The 16,895-nt window shown below is 36.6% G+C and overlaps 2 protein-coding genes across 4 annotated transcripts; both read left to right on the forward strand.

Moving 5' to 3' along the window:
* Positions 1 to 21: 21 nt before the first annotated feature.
* LOC124951037 lies at positions 22 to 3,161 on the forward strand. Its single transcript, XM_047498751.1, has 2 exons — positions 22 to 176; positions 244 to 3,161. Exons 1-2 carry the CDS (start codon positions 22 to 24, stop codon positions 1,151 to 1,153), a joined length of 1,065 nt encoding a protein of 354 aa, XP_047354707.1. The 3' UTR covers positions 1,154 to 3,161.
* Positions 3,162 to 10,884: 7,723 nt separating this feature from the next.
* LOC124951042 (elongation factor 1-alpha) lies at positions 10,885 to 16,244 on the forward strand. 3 transcript variants are annotated; one of them, XM_047498766.1, is made up of 5 exons: positions 10,885 to 10,984; positions 12,944 to 13,120; positions 13,403 to 14,011; positions 14,246 to 14,521; positions 14,641 to 16,244. In XM_047498766.1, the coding sequence occupies exons 2-5, from the start codon at positions 12,977 to 12,979 to the stop codon at positions 14,998 to 15,000; spliced, it is 1,389 nt and encodes a 462-aa protein (XP_047354722.1). In that variant the 5' UTR covers positions 10,885 to 10,984; positions 12,944 to 12,976; the 3' UTR covers positions 15,001 to 16,244. The 3 variants fall into 3 exon arrangements, with proteins under 3 accessions (XP_047354722.1, XP_047354721.1, XP_047354723.1); XM_047498765.1 differs by having other exon boundaries at positions 10,925 to 11,061; XM_047498767.1 differs by lacking the exon at positions 10,885 to 10,984 and adding an exon at positions 11,698 to 11,721.
* Positions 16,245 to 16,895: the final 651 nt, after the last annotated feature.

Below are 16,895 nucleotides of genomic sequence, written 5' to 3' on the forward strand. Positions count from 1 at the left end.
CGAGAGCGCGGCAAAGCTAAGATGGAGCGAATACGTCGTTATCTCGAGCGTGCTGCTGTCGACGTCGGCATACGTTCTTTGGGCAACGTCGAACTCGAGGGAGTAGCACGATTCAGCGACACCAAATCGATTGGCAGCCTAAGTCAGCATTTATTCGAGAGCGACGAGGACGAGAGGTACCCAATCGTTTCTTCAACGATATCTTATCATATTTTCTTCGATCTCCGTCTATTTGTTTGACAGGTATTACGGGACGTGCAATGGTTACGCGTCGCAACCAGGAAGCAAATCGAACCTGTTGCTTTGCAGCGAGTGCGACCAAAAGACCCGTACTTGCACGTACAGGCCCCAAACTCCAGGGTCTTACGTCGGTCGTTACGTCGAGGAACGTCTCGATCCTGGCGAAGAGTTTGCCTTCCTTCGCGCGGACTACAAGACCCCGGTCCGTACCAGCCCTTCGCCCAGATCCTCGCGCGATCCTCAAGAGAACTCTTCGTCGCCGAGACCGCGCGATCACGAACGGCCCTTTCAGGATTCATCGTCGCCTCGATCTTTGCGCCAAGAGAAGGAGCTCTTGTCGTGCGAATATCTTGGTCGCGAGGAAACTGTCGAGGAAACGGAAAAGCGCCAAAAACAGGAAGCGAAGGAGGAGGAGGAGGAGGAGGAGGAGGAGGAGGAGGAGGAAGAGGACAGCCCAGTTTGCGAGCTCTGTCATGGAAACGGCCTCGTCCTCGTTCATTGCGAACACTGCGACTTTTCAACCGAAGGAGATCTCATATGTTTTCGGTGTCAAAGCGACGAAGGCTCCTCGAACGGCAACAACGGGTGTCCCCGTTGCGAGAGAAGCGCCAGGATGGCGGCTGCCGGCGTCACTTCCTCCGACGACGAGAATCATCATCCTCCCGGCAAGTACCCCGTAGACGCGGTCGTCAAGATCAAACTCAACGATCGAACGATCGACGTCGATTCGGACGATACCAACGACAGCGATCCTTCGATCGATCGTCACAGAGGTCAAATAGATCGTCTCGACACAATCGTCGAGACTAAAGGCGACACTGCCAGCGAAAACGACGACGATAACGGCGGTGCCAAGCTTAACGGAACTACGAGCCCGAGATATTTCAATTACATGATCGTCCTCTTCTTGTAAATAAATCCGAATCGCTGCGACATCCATCAATTTCTATCCGTGACGTAGAAGAAGATAAGAATGGTCGGTGATAAACTTTGACCGACCTGTCACTGTATATAAACTGCCAGGGGACACGATAGTCAAAATCGGTACTCTCTAGTGCGGCGTAGAATTAATATAGTTAGCTCATAATGGTAATTAAGGTGGCAAAATAAAAAAGAATCAGAGAAGACGATAAGCGAGAAACGCCGTGCGAATGGATTGAAAGGAAGAAGATAGGAGAAAGTAAGAAATAAAGAAAGAAGATAGTCTCAGGGACGATGGCCGATCTGCCCTGATGACTTTCGTCGTAGAGCGCCGATAATTATCGAGGCGTTTCCGCGCGCAACCATTAGAATGGGTTTGTACAGAGATCGCGATTATACTGTCTCTCACTTATGAAGACCTTCCGTTATTTTCTATCCAAAGATAAGCGACGAAAAATCGGGGGCTCCTCGTCTCGCCGATTGCGAACTGCTTTATAAAGAAGAAAGATTACACGTAGACGACCGATGCGAAGAACTTATACGAAACCGCGAAGTACATGCTGCCAATAATAAATCAAAAATCGAATAGCGCGCGAGGACTTACGATGTAAGATTTTTCATACCTTCGATCGACTTCTTTCTTAGCTTACGTAAAAGCAATAGACGCGAGCCCGCACACACGTACACATGCGCACAAACACGCACTCACTCACTCACACACGCGCACGCACACGCACACGCACACACACACACACACACACACACACACACATACGCGCGCGTCCACGCATGCACGCACGCACTCGCGTCTCTTATTTATTACGTATATACGCTTTTATCGAGTAGATCCTACGGTATAAACTTCTCGCGTCTTTCTCGCGGATTACTCGCGTATCGTCGGAACGACTAGAATAATTTAACGTTATTATCTAACGCGATCGCAGAGCGTGAGATATGATAAAAATGTCAATTCCTAAAACGCAAATCGATACGATCGAGGCAACGCGTAAACTGCCATCATTTTCACACGGTTTTAGCTAAGATTTTTGCACAAACCCATGCTAACTCATGTTCGGGACCAACTTAAATCCATCATCCAAGCGACAAAGCCACTTCCGAGTCTCCACCTTTCGTTCATAGTCGTTAGTCGCTAAATTACGCCGGTTTCTCGACATTTGCGACATCCAAACGATTCAATGTTAACCAACTTTACGAAGATAGAGGCAGTACTCGATATATCGTTTGAATCTATCGTTAAATAATAGAAAGAAAAAGAGGAAGAAGAGAAGGTGGAGGAGGAGGAGGAGGAAGAAAAAGAAGATATATATTCGCAGAACCAGGCTACCTCTATTTTCGTACGCGCGGAAAACTACGAAAGGACGCGATCATAAGCCAAAATAAAAACGACGAACGTTACGATCAAATTCGATATCGTAAAACCGTTCGCTTCGAATACTCGCGGTGTCGCACTTCGCCTACGATAGGCACCGTGAGAAAATTTCAATGATTCGATGAACTCGAGTTCATTGTCCCGACGCGAACCACATTTCAAAAAAAGAAAAAGAAGCGTAGAAATTGTGCGCGCACTTCTTCGCCTATTTCATGGGGGCTTTCGTCACGTTGTAAAGATGGCGCCCAATGGGTTAATCCCTTAGAAGGAACAAATGAAAAAAGAAACGAAAGGAAATCTATACATAAGAAGAAGAAGGAGAAGAAAAAATGTCGGAGAAGGAGGAGGTGGAAGAAGTGTTTTCCAAAGGAACGAAAAGTTGAAAGAGACGATTCTCGAAAAAGAAAAAAGAAGAAAAGGAAAAAAAGTTGAAAGAAAAAAAAGAAGGGCGCAAACGACGACGGAACAACGGTACGAATGAAAGATATGGATTTTTTAAATATTTTTCAATCATCGAATTATAGAATTTATTAGAAAATGAGACTTTTTTTAACGTCCGTTTCTAAACCTCAATGTAATCGTCTCTCTCAGAGAGCGATCGCTACTCGCCGAAGGAAGAAAAGTGAAAAGAAATAGATGGAGATGACTCGATCTGCACACGTACACGACAAGATTCCAAGTTCTTCCGCTGGCATAGAAGAAATTAATTGCCCTTGCTTCCTCCTCCTCCCTTCCTCCGGAATAATATTAATAATAATAATAATAATAATAATAATAATAATAATAATAATAATAATAATAATAATAATAATAATAATAATAATAGTAATAATAATTAATAATAATACTAATAATAATAATAATAATAATAATAATAATAATAAATAACAACAACAACAACAATAATAATAATAATAATAAAAGGAGGAACAATGGCGAAAAGTTGTCGTCGTCGTCGTCGTCTTTAAGAGATCGAACATATCGGCATATCCGGCATGTCTGAACGATTTCGTCTTGGAGTGGAAGAAGCCGACTTGGGGATCGAAAAGGGGAAAAACGTAAATGCCTCCTGAAGATGTATGCAGGGTGGCTTGCGTCGAGGGGGAGAAGGACAAAGAACTCGCTTCGCCCGCGAACAGTAGCGATCAAGTGCTCTTACTACAAGATTCTCGCGAGGGATAAAAAAAATTGTAGATCTTAAGAGAAGCAACTGGAAAACGGGTTGGATGGTAGACGAGTCGTCTAATCGTAAGATAATCGTTCTCGATTTCCATCGCATCGAACGAACGAACGAACGAACGAACGAACGAACGAATCTACACGCACGCGTCTACTGCCTTCGTCCTTTATCTCGTAATACATAAGTACTTACATATTTTCATATTAATAAGTACATACTTATGTAAATACGAGAGAAAAGATATACCACGCATGATACGCGTCGTCCATCCGCCTTTGCGCCAAGCTACCACCGAGAATATTAAGTTATACTGCCACCTTATACTTTAAGGAGAAATACAAATGAACTTCCGCGTAAATTCGTTTAGAAAATTCGTTAGATTAGAAACCGTACATCGCGACTTTTGATCCTCTCTATAAAACTTAATACGCATACCAATATACACACTCGCGTATCGCGACGAAGAAAAAGGAAAGAAAAGAAAAGAGAGAAAAGAAAAACAGAAGAGAGAAGAAAAAAATGAAAATAAGAAATAAGAAAGGCGAGAAAAAGAAAAAAGCGACGATACCGACGATAGAGAACAGCAAACGACTGACATCCCTTTAACATTTCCCGAAAAAAGAACAAAAAAAAAAAAAAGAAAAAGAAAAAGAAAAAAAAAAGAAAAAAGATTTGTATTATTAATTGTTTCCTTCGTTATTCGCATCGATGTAATATATCATATAACTTACATAGTTACATAAATGATATACGACCATGTAAGTAATCATATTCCCTTTAAATAATAATGTTATAAAGACCCGAGAGATAAACGTCTGCGAACTTTATTTACTGCAAGTAAATGAAAGAAATAAGAGATTCGAATCAGCCTTAACGTAGACAATTATTAACTCTCTATTGAATTTATATACGCGTGCAACGGGAGCGATTTACGTCAACGTATCGTACTTTTTAATCGTAACACTTTGAATGAAAGATCGCTGTGAACAACGACTAGCTCAGAGAAACGTGTGAAAAATTAATTCGCTCTTTATCATCGTCGTAATCAACATCTTCTCCTCGTAACATTATCGCAAAACCTTTATTACGCCCATCAGTCCGAGTTTATTGTGTAATAAGGAAAAAAAAAGAAAAAAAAAGGCAACAACACGCAGGAGGCAAAATGAATATCTTTTTCAATTTTTACACCGTTCGGCCGACACTGTGATATTTCTACATTTAATTATATCGTTAGAAACGATACTTTTTTTAATAAAATGAATAAGGGGGAGGGGGAAGGAAGGATACGTTTCACAGTATCGTCGGTAAATTTCGGATCGACGTTCAAACTTCGGACCGTGCTGCATCCAATATTATTTATTTTGACGACCGATCGATAATTTTTCATTCATTCCAATAATTAAACATCCATTCCTGATGGTTTTAATTTATTGAAACGACACATAAAATAATTCGCGACTTTTAATAATCGCGAACGGAAAAAAGAAAGAACGATCGCATTCCTGTTTGTCTCGCATTTTTCATTACCTTCGAATGAAAAAGAGGCGGAAAAGAGAAAGAAGAAAAGAAAGCAAAAACGAAAAAAAGAAGAAAAAAAAAAACAGGAAAGAAAAATAAAGTAAATGAATAAACAAACAGTAGAAAACTCGTACGAATATATGTAATTTCCACGTTACCCGGCGGCCATTAATTAATGCTGAATGATAAAAAGGATAGAAAAAATTTCGTTTGGATTTGCAAACCCTAGGAAAAGAATATACTTCGATCGGCCAATTCTATACAATTATTACGATCGCATAGAGAAAATTTAATTGGAATGTCATATTCTATCCGTCGTTCCGTCATTTTCATTGCTTTAAATGCGGGTTTAACGAATATAAAATAAAATCCCATCTTATCTCTCGATATTATTTAAAAATCGATAGAATAATTATATATCGTGCCTTGGAGGATGTCTACGGATCGATAAAAATTGACACGTGGTTCCTTCGTCGCGATTAATCATGCCGCCTACTACCATCGACCAAAGTCATTTTTCGATGATATATGAGATATCCAAACATACATTGCCCAAGAGACCGTTCTCTATCGACCGAATAAAATATGAATAGATCTATTTCCATCGAGCACCACCAACACCGTCCCCTCTGCAACCTTTTTCGTTGCTCTCGAGACAAAGTATTTCATTAAATTTATATATTTCACTAGAAACGATACGACATTTCATCTAACGTCGAACTTTCTTGTAACTTCTTTCAGAAACTCGAATTGAATTGCATTCCTTTTATTGAATACCATATATTTGTTTTTAGAATTTTCAATCACGGTGTATCAGAGCTTTGGAAAACATCATACCTTCGATGAATGCGACCCCTTTCTTATCATTTCGTCTACATCGAAGAAACACAGAATTGTATGTATGTACATGTGTGCCAAGGATCGTTAACGTCTTCCTCTTACATTTTTCCATCGAAAATCTTTATCATTCTTCCACCGTACGCATTGAAAAAGAAAGGGAGATAGATAGATAGAGAAGGAGAGAGAGAGAGGGGGAGGGAGGGAGGGAGAAAGAGAGAGAGAGAGAGAGAGAGAGAGAAATTTGATTTCTAAAGACAATTCTCTAAATAATTTTGCCAATATGAAAACAGTCGTCGTGCATATCAATATTTTTTGTATAACAAATTTTTTGCCAAAGATAAAGAAAAAGAAGAAATTAAGAAAATAATTCCTCTTACGATGCTTACAATATGTACAAAATATTTATTCCCATAAATGCTTACGTTTGTACTTAATTACTTACTTACTATCTAATTACTCACTTACTTACATAAATATTATTCAAGTGCCAACGTTGTCTGTTGCGCGTGCGCATTATATACATTTATCTCTATGACAGATTCTACGTTATTATGTTAATATTTTCTAGAAAGTAATTTTCACGAAATAAGAAGAGGGGCTAATGTTTCGAGATGTCGCGCAGTACTTTATCCTCGCTCCCGCGACACCGTCTCATTAAATTTTCATTAAATGACAATTTAACGAAAGCATTCCACCATATCAAGAAGGGATTAGCGTCCTATGCGTTAATCTATAAACGCCACTGGCACTCGCGCGTAACATAGTTTTAATAAAGAATTAAAATAAAATAAAATGAAAAAGACAAAAAAACAAAAAAAACAAAACGAGACAAAAAAAATTACAAAATATATGCTCACGAGCTTGATAATGATTAAGCTCTTGGATTATTCATTGTCGATAATGAAAGATTTTATGCCGGACAAGCGGTCGCATGTCAAGAAGGCATGACAATTCGTGACAATTAATACGATAAGATGCACGTCATAATATCGTCATCGAAGATCACGTAGAAACGTGAGCGAGTTATTATCATTTTAAAAAAAGGACAAGAAAATTAAAATTAAAAGAGAAAGTAATCGCCGAGGATGATCGTCCTTCTGCGATATTACGTCAAATCGAAAATTTTTAAATACATATTATATTGAGACGAACGAAAAATTTATTATACATATTATGTATCTATCACGTATATATATATATATATATATATGTATATATATATATATATATATATATACACATGTACACACACATAGCTTCAATTACATTCTCGAGAATTTTACCCTCTTCGTTCACTCGCAACGATTCCAACGATCTGATATTAAATTCGCGAATTTTCATGAATTCTCTTTGTTACGATGCTATTGCCGCTGTTATCGCTATCGCTTTTATTCGTAATTTTTGACTTCTCACTATGTACATAACCTTATGAAAAGGAAAGGAAATTCATCTTCGTCATTTTGCTACGCCGGTTCCTTATCTTAACATTCAGCGTCATACAAAAAAAAAAAAAAGAAAAGAAAAGAAAAAAAAATAAATAAACAAAGAAATAATTACAAAACTAAGAAAGGAACAGGAGCCGAGTCTCTTAATCAGGCTCTTCTATGAATGGTCACTCAGGAATAAAGTTAAAATATAATAACGGTTGCGATATTAAATATTAACATTTAACGAACGACTTTTTGTAAATATTAATATAATATAAATATTAATATAAGTATAGATATACATGCAGATATATATATATATACAAACATATATATATATATATATACATACATGTATATATATATATATATATATATATATATATATATATATAATATATATAAATCATGTACAGGGTAATTTGAAAAAAGCCGTACGATCGGACTTTATATGAATAAAATGTAAAATGTAGAGTAGACATATATTGATCCTCGAACGAAACTAAAGATAATTAACGTACACATTTGTGTAGCTGGTAAAAGTTAAAAAAAAGAAAAAAGGAGAGAGAAAAGGAAAAAGAAAAAAAAGAACGAACACTCGTAACGATTTTATATGAGAAAAAAGTCTCGACGATGGATCACCCCTTTTCCATGAGACAAACGTCAAATTTTTTCTGTAAACATTTCCTTGAAGATATTTAACGATTGTTTTCGTTATCTGCGATTAAGCTCTTTACAATTGAAAATTATTGTCGCGTAAAACCTTTAATCCATCAAGTCCGGTCGTACAGCTGATCAGAATGACCCCGTACAATTTTACGATCGCCCCAATAAGAGATAACAAGCCTGATAGGAAACGTATGAATGTTAAATAATCATGTATGAAAGAGGTAGAATGGAAGAACGTGTTTGTATATGCGTGCGAGAGAGAATGAGAGAAAGAGAAAGAGAGAAATGTGAGTAAAAAGAAAAAATGATAGAGCGATAGTATGTTATAGAATTTTCTTCCATTATAAACGATTGACCAAATATCGGTAACAAAAGACTACGATGCATGTCGGCGATTGTTACTTATCGGAAGGGAATCAACACCAACTGAAATAATGAAAATAAAAAAAAATAAAAAAAATAAAAGAGAAAAAGGAGGTAAAAAGAACAAAAAAAAAAAAAAAAAAGCAAAAAAAAGAATAAAAAGAAGAAAGAAAGAAAGAGATCATTCCGAAAGTTTATCACGATTAAAGGGGATATCTACCCCCTTTTGCAATCCGGGATTTAACGATTTTACTCGTAAAAATCATTAATATGTTTACGTGTACACCGTCGCCATAATTCTTCGAGTATACATTTAAAATACGGCTCCGTGTGTGCTGGTGTGCGTACGTGCATATAAGGTACATGCATTCTTGTCCATTTCTACACGTATATCTGTTTCTTCCTCGACGATAGAAGTTATTTTTAAATTTTCAAGATTTAGAGTCACACCGCTCCCACATGCGAGTGTCTGTACGATCGGATGTCAGTAGGAATCTTGAAATATAAATAGACGATTACAGTGGGCATACAGTTTTCTTCCTGACATTCCCTTTCCACCCTTTCCACTATTTTATTATCATCATACATTTCATTTGCAAATATTTTATTTACATTATTCTTCGATATTTACTTCTAGTTCTAACTAAACACTAACTTATTTTCATAATGATGATGCGAGGTATGTATATGTAAATATATATATATATATATATATATATATATATATATACATATATACATTTATATATATATACATTTATATATATATTGTATATTATAGAAATGAAAGCTGAAGTTTCTCGAGATACGAATAAAGAAGATGAAAAATTCGTCCCTTTCCTTTGTTCCTTGCTGGACGGTCGGATCAATAGAAACTTTCAAGAAAGAATCGGGAAATATCAATTCATTACAGTCAAACAATACTCAACTTCGATAAGAGATTAATTATCTTAATGACTACAAATTTATTAGTTCGTTAAAAAATAGCAGACTATTTTCAAGTTAATTATCTAACAATGAGTTTTAATAATTGTTAAAGACTTCTTTTTATTTAAATTCTTTGATTATTACGAAGACACAGTATGAATAATTTCCGCGATTCGAAAATTTCGCGAACGCCTGTAATATCGTTTCACTCGTATTCTCAGCTGTACGACGCATTGCCTATAGCTAGGATTAAGATCGTCACTAGAATGCGCCACGAAATGCAATCTAATTTCAATTTTTAATTTCAATATTGTATCAAGAAATAAAGAACAAAAGAAATATTTGATTTATTCAACTCGTAAAATAATATAAAAGTCCAAATATAGAATTTCGTACATACGTTGTTTCCAAATTTAATAAAAGTTAATTTTACAATTATTATGTATTCCAATGTCTTCGTTTGTTCTATTTATTCTTTCAGCATATACTTTCGCAGAAAAATCAATTACAGCATCGTTGATGAGAATCAAATTTGTTCATCTCTTCTTACTTAATACCTTTTATCGCACTTCTCGGTTACCGTATTATCGATCGTCCTATTGTGTTCGTTATAAGAACGTAAATAAGTATAAAAGAGAGACTAAATTTCAAAGCAATTCCATTCAGTCTATCGACCAATTTTAATTCTTACTTTCAATGTAATTTTGCAAATATATACATATATAAGCATACACACATATATATATATATATATATACATGTGTTTGGATATATTAATTATTAAATATATATATTTTAAAATATTCGCCATGCAACGATAGTTATATATCAAAGAAAAACGTATTGAGGTTAAGTACGAGGCAATCGTATTTTATAATTTTACGTTGCATAATTTTCGTTATATCATTCGGGCAATAATTCGACAAATTCAATATCGTATCAGTGAACCCGACGATATATATAGATATATACATCCCTGAATCGCAAGCGAACTCTGTATATATCTCTATTCGAATCATCGGCACGTTATTTTCTTTCTCTTTCCTTTTCTAACGTTCGCTCTCTCACTCGCGCGCATACTCTCTGTCTCTCTCGGTCGCTCGCTCGTTGCTTATTGGTCATCTTTTGCCTGTGACACAAACACATTCACAAAGGTATCCTAGGATCGGCTATCCACACGAAGTACGACACGCCTGTCGGTGTTGCCGCGTAACCATAGCCTCGTAACCAAAACTCTTCTCCATCGCGAAAGGCACCATGCTCTTCGTAATTTTACAAAAAAATTAAGATATAAATAATGTTTGACATGTTGAAAAATAATATAAGTAAATAGAAGAAAATTTATTCTAAAGGGTTAAAGAAAATCAATAAATCTTTTCCGTTAATACACATTTTTCCTAATACGAATGATCGATAAGTTGGAGGCGCTGGATTCGAGACTATGGCTGGGTAGCCAGTGTGCGCATGTCACTTCGCACGGACGATCTCTTTCTGTCGTGGCATCTGGAGGTGAGTGGTTGTCGTGGTTTATACACGGAAAGATAATCCAACGTTTTGCGAGTGTCGAAAATTGCATCGGTCCTCAGGTATGGGATAAAACAACGCGAGAATATATGGATAATTGTGTTGTGTTTTGATTTTTACGAGCCGATGCCGGTGGTAAGAAAATTTCTCGCGGATATCGCCAAGAAGGAAAAGGCGCGTGGCCCCCGGTTTCGTTGTACGTCTTCTTTATCTCTGTCTCTCTCTTTCTCCATCTTTCTCTCTCTCTCTCTCTCTCTCTATCTCTCGCTCGCTCGCTCGCTATATCTCTACCGGCTTTATTCTTTTCGCTAAACCTCGTGATTGCAAATGAATCTATGAATTACTTTTCTGTTTTCTTCTTGTTCGAGAAAAAAACAAAAAAAGAAATTTTCATCGAGAAATAATCTTTAATGCTCGTTGAGAAAGAGTTTGCGAAAACGAGAAAAAGATTTCAGGAGAGAGAGAGAGAGAGAGAGAGAGAGAGAGAGAGAAAGAAAGAGAAAAAAGAATAGGAGAGAGGTAACGCTGGAAAGAAAGAGCGCGAGCAACGAAACCGGATGCGCCATGACTGGTCCTCTTGTGTCAGAGCCTCTCGAGTGTCGATCGTGAAATAAATCGCGTGCGTGCAATATTTTTTTTTATTTTGTTTGTCAGAAGCGTGGAATCATTTTTTTTTTGTTTTCAAGGGGATAGAGGAAAATTTTCGTGACGTTGTGAATAAAGTATGAAAGCTTTTTAAGACCGAAAGTCGTATACTATAATCTTGTGTAAAAAAAATTAGAAAATGATTTGAAATTTGTGCTTGCATGTTCTAATCGTACATTTTTAATTAGTTTACTTAACGAAGTGTTACTTTATGAGGAAATAAAAGTAATGGAGGAATAAAAGAATGAACTAATAATAATATATGCAGACGCGGATATTAAAATTACACACATATATATATAGGTTATATATGTTATACATACATATATATATATCGGGTTTTACATTCCATATTGTCGTCCCGAAATTATTTCTTTTCTTTTTCGTCTCAATCGCTGCCCTTTGTTAGTAGTAAGAACATGCAAGATCACAAATTTCATCCTTATTCGTTACTGTTCGCTTAATATTGGAAAAATGTATATTCATATAGACATGTGCCAATATGGCACAACATCGATCCATATTAATCTTCGTCGTTTTGCGTAGGAGTATTAAAAGATCGATATAAATTAATGAGGCGATGCTCTCCATTTTCTTTCTTTTTTTTTCTTTTTTTTTTCTTTTTTTTCTCACAATTGTTTCGACATTCGATGATTCGATAATTTTCGTAGGATTTCGTTTAAAATAATCTGAATTTGATAGAGATATCCATCTGGATAGAGACAGATTATTGTAAAACCATTTCGAAGGGGTGTGTATATCCTATATCTTCATATAAGATATACGAAACGAATAAAATTCAATACTTATTTTAATATGGATAGTGCAATAATAACGTTGAAAAAATTCTAATCATCCTAATTTCCATGAAAAATATGAATGAATCATAACGTGCAGTCTGTGAATCGACGCGAGAATTGCACCGGCAGCGCTTTGCCTTCTACAAAATGGCTGCCGGTTTCTTTCTCGAATATTCATGCTCGCCACGTGGATTCGAAACAAAGAGGATCATTTGCAAAATTATTCATATAACGATAGCTTCGCGAATTTTAATCGTTCTTTGATAAATTAAATTAAATTGAGACGAATCGTTGACGTGATAAATTAACAAGACGGTATACTTAACCTTCAATTATCATGATTATTGTGAACTACTTGTTATATTTGCTCGTAAATATTCACAATCAAAAGTTCCCTTTAAACGATGTCCCAGTTTTTATTTAATGTTGGCCTAAAGGTGTAAATGTGTATCGATAAAAAAAAAAATTTACCAATGTGTGTATATATCTTTTTGCTTAGGTATAATCCAAAGAGTATCGCAGAAATTTCATCATGGGTAAAGAGAAGGTTCATATCAACATTGTAGTCATTGGACACGTAGATTCTGGCAAATCTACGACCACTGGACATTTGATCTACAAATGCGGTGGTATCGACAAACGTACCATTGAAAAGTTCGAGAAGGAAGCCCAGGAAGTAAGTTCTTAATTTAAATCTTCTTAATTTAGATCTTGAGCCGCAATTTTTTTTTTTTTTACATAGTTGCATTAATGTCACTGCTACTGTTCATTATTATGGCACAGTGATGATATAATCTTGGATTCATTCGCGGTTTCCACCGGAAGACTTTGTCTATTGACGGCCAATACGCGTCTGAGTGTCAAAACATTTAATAGTAACAGTTAGAGATAACACTTGTCCTTAATATATATTATCTTTGGGATTGATTTAATCATATTTCCTTTTCCTATGTTGTAGATGGGTAAGGGTTCCTTCAAATATGCTTGGGTATTAGACAAATTGAAAGCCGAACGTGAACGTGGTATTACGATTGACATTGCTCTTTGGAAATTTGAAACTTCAAAATACTACGTCACAATTATTGACGCACCTGGACACAGAGATTTCATCAAGAACATGATCACCGGTACCTCGCAAGCTGATTGCGCAGTGCTGATCGTAGCCGCTGGTACAGGAGAATTTGAAGCTGGTATTTCTAAAAATGGACAAACACGTGAACATGCTTTGCTCGCTTTTACTCTTGGTGTAAAGCAGCTTATCGTTGGTGTTAACAAAATGGACTCTACCGAGCCTCCTTATTCCGAGACTCGATTCGAAGAAATTAAGAAGGAGGTCTCTTCGTACATTAAAAAAATTGGTTACAATCCTGCAACTGTTGCATTTGTACCAATCTCTGGTTGGCATGGGGACAACATGTTGGAGGCCTCTAGCAAGATGCCATGGTTCAAGGGATGGGTAGTAGAACGTAAAGAAGGCAAGGCAGAAGGTAAATGCCTTATCGAAGCTCTTGATGCCATCCTTCCACCTACCAGACCTACGGACAAGGCACTCCGTCTTCCACTTCAGGTAATTTTATTGAAAAGGTTATTAAAAAGAAAAACGTCGTCGTATAGAGAGAAAGAGAAATAAAAATGACCATTTGATATGATGATAATATATTAAACTCATTCGCGGTTTCCACCAGAGGACTTTTTTGTCCGTTGATGGCTAGAGATGTCTGATCTTTCTAAGAAATATTATTACAAAACCGAACATCATAGGATGAAGATTATTAAAATAACTTTGATTTCATATTTTTAGGATGTGTACAAGATTGGTGGTATCGGAACGGTACCGGTTGGTCGTGTTGAAACCGGTGTATTGAAACCGGGTATGGTTGTTACATTTGCTCCAGCGGGTCTTACCACTGAAGTTAAATCAGTCGAAATGCATCACGAAGCTTTACCAGAGGCTGTACCTGGTGACAATGTTGGTTTTAACGTAAAGAACGTATCGGTCAAGGAATTGCGTCGTGGTTTCGTTGCTGGAGATTCTAAAAATAATCCACCAAAAGGAGCAGCTGATTTTACCGCTCAGGTATTTTTTTTTTTTTTTTTCTTTTCTCCCCCAAGAGATTTCGGGGGAGAGCCATTAAAATTTTAAGTTTGCGCGTGGACGAATAAACGTACGAAAATAATACACGCTGTATTTCACAGGTCATCGTACTGAATCATCCAGGACAAATCAGTAACGGTTATACGCCGGTATTGGATTGCCATACCGCTCACATTGCATGCAAGTTCGCCGAGATAAAAGAAAAATGCGATCGTCGTACCGGCAAGACCACCGAAGAAAATCCAAAATCTATAAAATCGGGAGACGCCGCTATTGTGACTCTTGTGCCGAGCAAGCCAATGTGCGTAGAGGCATTCCAGGAGTTCCCTCCGCTTGGACGTTTCGCTGTCCGTGACATGCGTCAAACGGTTGCGGTCGGTGTTATCAAGGGTGTCACTTTCAAGGACACGACGGGTGGAAAAGTCACCAAGGCCGCCGAGAAGGCCCAGAAAAAGAAATAACTAGTTTCCGTATGCATGTATCGCCGGATGGGCTCCGGCCTTTTGTAGCTGAGGTAGTTTGTCCTCTTTCTTCATGTCTTTCGTATAAGAGGAAGTCGTCGTTATGCTCGCCGTCGTCGAAGACATTTCCTATGAAATTGCATTCCGTTTGGAATAACGAGAGCAGGATCAATAATAAAGGGTCGCGACGTTACGGCTTCAACTCGAACGTCCAGATAATAACATCTTTCTCGCGTTTCTTTGGTATTCGTCTCTTTCGTTTGTCGAAGCGTTCGCTTCGTCACTTCTTCCATCGTAAAGAATTTCGTAGGAAAGGTTACGGGGTGTAATAGGGAGAAAAGAAGAAGAACCATTTATCGACTAAAAAAAACATACTCGCTCCTTTAATTTGTACGATTTACATGAGGTAAGAGGGGTAAACTACGTGAGCTATCTCGCGATAACGATTTCTTTCACGCGAACATCAAAAGAATATCATAATTTAGCTCGGCTTAATTATATTTTCTAATTATTATACGGAATTAATAAATCCTATATCTGCGATATTCGACAAACATATTTCATTATTATTCTTTGTCGTCGTTATTGCTGCTAACCGAGGTATCATCGTCATCCTTTTATCCGATATGCTTCCATTCTTTTACTCGGGGAAGTCGATCGAAACTTTGTGTCTCCTTTATTATTAATATCGTTTCTCTCTTTTCCAAACGGTCTTTTCTTCGTTCGTTTCTTTTTTTTCTAATTTTTCCCCCTCCCCTTTTCTCTTTTCTTTTTTTCTTTTTTTTTCTTTTTTTTTTTCCTTTTTTTTTTTTTTGTTGTTGAACAACCGCGCGTATAAGCACAAAGGTAAAAGCTCTCGGATTCGTTCGAAATTACGCGGGGAATATATAATGCAATAGTAGATTTGAATAGATTTCGTTAGGTGTACGGGACCTGTTCTTTAATATTAATATTTTTCGATTATATCAGATTAATTAAAAGGTCTGATTGCTCAAGAAGACATACGTACATACATAAATAACTTTTCTACAAAGGTATACACATATTGCTTTTATCGATGACAATTGTCTTTTTACTCGATCCACGCGAATTGTGGTATTGTGCAGGAGGGCGATATCTTTGCAGTAACTCGGCACTTTAACCTGTGACTTTGCATAACAGAATTGGTTGAAAACAGTTTTCTGTACATATGAATAACGATAATAATGAGTAGTAAAGGCGAATAAAGAAGCTACGGAATCCAAGTTTTCTTTCAAATTTATTCTTCGTCCCTCCTTTCTCTATTTACTTAAGCCCCTTGAAATATATTTTATTTTATCCGTATACGTTTAGGTATATGAAAGAAATAAAATATAATTAATGATAATTGCATTCAAACCTTAGTTTTATTTTCGCATTATATACGTGCAATCTGTAATTTAGTTCGTTTTAAAGATTGTTAATTATTGTGGAGATAGAAGAGCTAAGTATCTATTGTCGGACAAATTTATGTCGAACTTTACGCGACTAGATGGCGCGCTGAATGACTAATCGATATAAAATTTGACTGCACGGAGATCGATAATTCGTGCGATATACGATTTGAATTTATTTTTGAACGAGAAATAAGTTCATTCGCTATCTCTTTCGCACGAAGCGTTTGTGAGTTCAACAGCGACAGGAATGAACAAAATATGAACTACAAGCTCATTAACAATGTCTTCATCGATACACCTATCGTATTGATCTATACGATAGCTCGTGTAGATTGTATATCTCTCTTATAATCGGATTACGTAATAATCGAGTTAGTATATGACATAGTAAGATTTGTATTAAGTAAAAATATAGTAGTTAATAATACATTTAACGAAAACAATCAAAAGATATATGCAAATTATTTCTACATCTATGAA

Source organism: Vespa velutina, chromosome 8, assembly GCF_912470025.1.
Source record: "Vespa velutina chromosome 8, iVesVel2.1, whole genome shotgun sequence".
NCBI lineage: Eukaryota > Metazoa > Arthropoda > Insecta > Hymenoptera > Vespidae > Vespa > Vespa velutina.